Genomic DNA, 6,089 nt, shown 5'->3' with positions numbered 1-6,089 from the left:
GTGTTTGAGAAAATGCTTCAAAGGTGTTTCCCCTGTTCCCACCTGTGTTTGAGTTTTGAGTTTTTTGTTTTTTGAGTTCTAAGTTTTTGTTTCGTTTTTGAGTTCCAAATCAAATCTTCCCACTCACTATAAAGCCATCGGCTTTTAGTAACAGACCACAATTTAAGACCCAATACAGCAGTGTTTGTATCAAAACATTCCCAAAATAGTAACCAAAGAACCGACAGTAGTGTTTGTATCCAGTAGAAGGTTAAGAAATAAAAGTGACACTAGATACAAACACTACTAGGTTTGCTTATTGCATAGTTTTTGAGTTCTAAATTTTTTATCTCTACAAAATTTTCTGGAAGTCAAAAGGCACCGCTTGTTAAAGAATTGTAACTAAACAGAGTCCCATAAAGCATGTGTTTGAGAAAGTTGGCATAAACATCAATAAGGTTAGGCAGCTCACCCTCCTACTCTTACAAGTTTAGTTACTTGGCTTCTAGCACAGACCATGGATTTGTGAAGAGTAGACTTGTTGCAATAGATTGCCAATCTCCCTCTTTTGTTTACTAAGAATCAATATTAATGGTTCTTCAAACTAAACTATACACATCTGTTGATTAAGTGACATATTAGTCAACTTATATGGGCCCTAGGTTCCAACTCTTGGTAAACATTGTGAACTTACTACACAGTGGATAGTACAGTGGAATCAAATAAATGAATTAATTTTCTCACAACATATGTGTTATGTGAGGCAAATGACAAGGTTTTTGGCTTGCATTGGTTGCTATATCTATCTCTGTTATTTGGCTTGCATTGGTTGCTATATCTATCTCAATCGCATTCTTTATAATCTAATCTTTATAATGTGGACAACGAGTGCAGTTTGTGCAGTTCATAATTGTATGGATTATAGTCTATAGATATGTTTCCTCTTTGTTGTTTATTTTATCTAAAACAATGACACTTATTAACCTTTTGTCTGTTTACTGTTTTAGCTTGGCCCAACTCATTACTGTGTACCCCATCCAAGTTCATTACTATGTACCAATTCAACATCGATTCCTCAATCCATCACTCTCCAGGTAACATTGTTTCCTCTCTTCTTGCATCATTGATCAATTGGGTTTCAATTCTTGCCAACTGTCCACAGTTTAAGACCCGATAAGCCCCATCTTATATCACTAATTTTAGTCCGAAATTGAATTAGATTTGATATTGAAAAATCCATTGTGGMAGCATAGGAATAGATGGTTGGCTGCCAGAATGTTGATTCACAGTAGAACCAGTCCAAATTGAGTCTATCAAGTCCCCTCCTAATAATACCAATTGTATTCCATAGGGGATTATGCAAGAAATTTGAAGAATCCACTTTGGCAACATAGGAATAGATGGTTGGCTGCCATAATGATGGTTCATTATATGACTAGACCAGTATCCAATATCCAACAGGTTTCCATATGACACCAACAGGTTTTTGAATCATATTAGAGAACTGGTTAACAGTTCCATTACTGTCTAAACCAGTTATGCCACTCCAAACTTTCCACAGGCTTTGAGTTATAAAGAGGTTAAATAAATGGGTTGTGTTACTTTTGCTCCTGTTTCATTTTTGAGTTCTAAGTATTTGTTTCATGTTTGAGTTCATTTTTGAGTTCCAAATCCRATCTTCCCAATCACTATAAAGCCAACGCCTTTTTGTAAGAGAGCACAGTTTAAGACCCGATAAGCCCCATCTTATATCACCAATTTTAGTCCGAAATTGAATTAGATTTGATATTGAAAATCCATTGTGGCATCATAGGGATAGGGTCATTACTGTCTAAACCAGTTATGCCACTTCAAACAAATGCACCCAAATAAATTCAAGAAGTATATCGACATAAGTTTAGGAGTTCCAATAGGACTCAATAATGTGGTAGTGTAGCAACAGAAGTTAAATGACCCTTCGCTTTGTTTTGAGCCAGTTATGCAAATTTTACCTCCAGATTATTATTCTTTCCATCTTAAGGCTGCAGAACGAGCCAGTATCTAATACCGGATTCTATGTACTGTATTGGACATAAGATTCTGAAATAAACTTAAAATTCTACCACATTCTTTGAAAGCACGTCGGCACTATATTATAAATTAAAAAATAAATTTGCAATATCCTACACAGGTTTGATGGACTAACATAAACATAGATATCTTCATGAGCTAAAATGTAATATTACCAGTTTCCAGTTGGTAAGGAAATAGGAATCAAAAAGACCCTCAGTCATGTTTTTTGTTCCAATCAAACCCAACTTTAGAATCATCCCAATATCATTAGCCATAAGACACAAAAGCCAAGCCAGACACCAAACAATGGTCTTATAGTAATTGATATTTGATTGTGTTTTCTCAGGGGAAAAGATGCAAAAAGATGTACGTATTCTTGTGAGGTAGCCGAAGAATGCTTCGAGATGTGTCGTAGACTCGAAATTTCCATTTCTTGTGAGAAAGAGGAATAAACATATAGAATGATTTACGATTAGGAGGTTGTTGTGCGAGGTTCAAAGTTCCACAGGTTTGTCCTTTCTCTTTTATCTAATTTTATAAAATTTGTTTGAACCTTAGTAACTGTCTATTTCTTGCTAAAATGAGGACTTACTGATTAAAATATATTTATATTTCTATTTCAAACAAAAGTATATTTATGTTTCTTTTTAAAACAGACTTAGGGGTCGTTTACCAAACGCTTACCTGGATAAGGGCTTATCAAATCACATTACATTATCGGATGAATATGGTAAGGACCAAGAATCTTACCCGGTAAGAGCAAGACAAGGACCAAGAGTCTTACCTGGTAAGTGAGGGCAACGACTCTTACCACGTAAGTGCTTACCGGTAAATTGTTGCATACGATGCCGTTTTGATGGACTAAAATCTTACCCGGTAAGTAAATGATAGTGTTAATTTTTGCCGGTAAGCACCTACCAGGTAAGTATTTGATAAACGACCCCTTAGTTATTTTTTGTGTTGAGTGTTCACTGGTGGTATGGATTGTGATAAGATCAAAAGCAACAGGTTATAACAAAAACCAATGGGATCTTGTCAATTGGCAGCGAATGATATGAGACAAGACAATGACATTGGACCTACGGAACATGTCGGAGAACAAGGCAATGACATTGTTGGCGCATGAGGGGCTAATTGTAGGTTTGGTATATTTAACGGTTACGGGTTTGGTTGCATCGGCTAGCAATGATAAGATAATGGCATTTGGTTTGATGTAGTTTGTGTTATTGGTTGTTTTGTGTATGTTGTTCGACTTTTATCTATTCTAGATAACTGTTGTGGATGTTTTTTTTGCCTTTAATGGAAGTTGGTTGGTTTGGCCAAAGTCCATTGGTGATTATCCGGGTCGTATGGTTTGGGGTTGGTTGTTGGGAAGAGGGTAAGGGGCCGTTTATCTAAATGCTTATCCGGTAAGCGCTTACCATTAAGAGTCAACACTATAATTTTTTTATCGGGTAAGATTGTAGTACATCAAAACGTATTTTATGCAACAATTTACTTGGCAAGCGTTTACCCGGGTAAGAGTCGTCACCCTCACTTAGCGGGTAAGACTCTCAATTCTTATCATCGCGCTTACCGGGTAAAATTCTTGCCCGTTGCCATGTTCATCCGGTAAGGAAAATTGCCCAATAAGTACTTACCGGGTAAGCGTTTAGTAAACGGCCCCTTAGTCTTGGGATGGATTTTGGTGACCAGATGTTGATGAAAATGGTGATGACAAGGGTCAGGGAGAGGATGCAATTTCTGTGGTATTGGATGGTGAGACAGGGGAAGTAGGTGACTCCTCATTTTGAGGAATGGAATCATGGTTGTTGTGTTGGGTGGTTAGTATCGGTTTGGGGGTCGGTTATTAAATAGACGGTCGTTTGAAAGGCATGGGACCAGTAACTTAATTAGCAATCCGGAGAAATGAAGTAACGGAAGTCCTGATTCAACGACATGTCTATGTCGTCTTTCAGCAGTGCCATTATGTTTTGATGTGTCCGTGAAGTGAGATACTCCATAATGATTGAGGATAGGGATTAAAGGGCCGTTTACCAAACGCTTACTCGGGTAAGTGAACACCAAGTCACATTACGTTACTGGATGAATATAGTAATAATCAAGAATCTTATCCGGTAAGAGCGAGACAAAGACCAAGAGTTTTACCCGGTAAGTGAGGGCAACGACTCTTACCATGGTAAACGCTTACCGGATAAATTATTGCATACGATACCGTTTTGATGGAATAAAATCTTACCCGTTAAGTAAATAATAATGTTAAACTTTACCGATAAGTAAATTATTGTGCAGCATTGTGGGATCTGAAATTGCATGATCAGAGGCCCCACTGTCAAATAACCAAAGTCGTGGAGTAGTTGATGGTTTTGCCAACATTGAAGCATTGATTATAACTGGTTTCATATTATCCCTACAATTTTGATCCGGTTTACATTTTGTATCAAATTCATTTAATTAATACCAGAAGAGTATTCGTGCAATGCAGCGAGACATATTTCGATTTTAATGTTCTATTTTATTATTTGTTTCAGTCGATGTTATAATACGATTTTATGTGTTTTTAAGAAAGCAATAATGGTTTTATTTTTGAATAAAATATAAATTTGAAAAAATATATATCATTGTTAATATCAAATCAACTATTTAAAAGTTTTCATTTTTTATGTAATTTCTTTAATTTATTATAATTTAATTAAGTTTAATAATGAAATAATTTATTTTTGGTTTAATAATATAACATTTCATAAATATAATAATTAAGTATTCTGTTAGAACTCAATAATTATCTTAATTATATTTTAGATTTTTTATATTTAAAATGAGATGTTTATTGCAGTTAGTCACACAAATTCAGATATGGGGCTTTAATAAGCTGTACTTATGCACAATCTACTTGTAATCTTGAGTTTTAAGTAATATGCATTAATAAACAGTATTTTACGCATAAAAAGTGGTTTTTAAGAGTTTTTGTCAAATGCTTTATAATATAGTATAGATACATTTTGTAGTTTATTACTATACATTTCGAACATCTCATTTTTATGGTACAAACTTAGATGCCAATTGTATAAGTATATGAAGCATTTAAGGAGGAAAAATTGAAACCCAATCGGCTTGCTTCATCATTCGGCCGTTGTCCCATCTCCGGCCCCTTCCGGTCATCTTGTCACGAAAAATACAACACTCTCTTATCTCACACACACATACAACATAATCAACACCCAGATCGGTTTATACGACACTCAAATTGGAAAGCCATCAACGGCCACCACAATCTCCAACCTGTTGAGCATACCCAGATCTGTTAAAATTATAAGCTAAGTCATGTGATTATCTATAAGTTATTTTATTTATTATAGTTGATAGGTTATTAGCGACAGTTTTTTTTGTGTGGTTATTTACCAGTAGTTGTGTTGGTTGACAAACCATTATGTTGGTCAAAATTCTGTCGCTTCTTTTATATATATATATATATATATATATATGTGTGTGTGTTTTTGTTGAATATGAAAAGACGCTGCAGTAATAATAAATTATTCTTTGTATATCTCACAACAAACTATCTATCTATCTCTCTCTCTCTCTATATATATATATATATATATATAGACTTAGGATCATCTGAGACCAATGGTTTTTTGTGAGACCCGTAAGACCAATTCTCAACCCTTGGATTAAATCTACAATCTGAACATTCATAATCATAAAATTGCCACGAGACTTTTCAATAATCACAAAATTGTCACCGTGCAACTTTAAACCATTAGATCATTAGCTTATAAAGTTGATCAATGAACACAAATTGGTCTTACGGGTCCCACGAAAAACTCTTAGATGTGAATCCAACCCTATATATACCTATATATACATATATATATATACATATATATATATATATATATACATACATATATACATATATATATACATATACATATATATATACATAGAGGAGTGATCATATGAAAACCGCCCTCATTTGTGTAAACCGTGCAAACCACCTTCATCTGTCGATTTCATTGTTTAATCTTATGAAATTTTTTCATGAAATTGTTTAA

At 34.5% G+C, this 6,089-nt stretch overlaps 1 protein-coding gene and 1 long non-coding RNA gene across 2 annotated transcripts in view; both read left to right on the top strand.

The window, feature by feature from the left end:
• The window catches only part of LOC112506330 (TMV resistance protein N-like), a 5,502-nt gene extending 4,994 nt beyond the window's left edge, over positions 1-508 (top strand). The window contains exon 6 of the mRNA XM_025110341.1: positions 443-508. Within this exon, the coding sequence (XP_024966109.1) occupies positions 443-508 (66 nt within the window). The remainder of the gene's footprint in view (positions 1-442) is intronic.
• Positions 509-984: 476 nt separating this feature from the next.
• On the top strand, positions 985-3,311 carry LOC112512885. The gene is made up of 3 exons (XR_003069254.1): positions 985-1,073; positions 2,378-2,539; positions 3,078-3,311. It is a non-coding gene; the product is annotated as an uncharacterized LOC112512885 (long non-coding RNA).
• The last annotated feature ends 2,778 nt before the right edge of the window (positions 3,312-6,089 follow it).

This window comes from Cynara cardunculus (genome assembly GCF_001531365.2).
Source record: "Cynara cardunculus var. scolymus isolate 2C chromosome LG 1, CcrdV1, whole genome shotgun sequence".
Lineage (NCBI taxonomy): Eukaryota > Viridiplantae > Streptophyta > Magnoliopsida > Asterales > Asteraceae > Cynara > Cynara cardunculus.
This window is presented reverse-complemented; position numbering and strand designations above follow the sequence as displayed.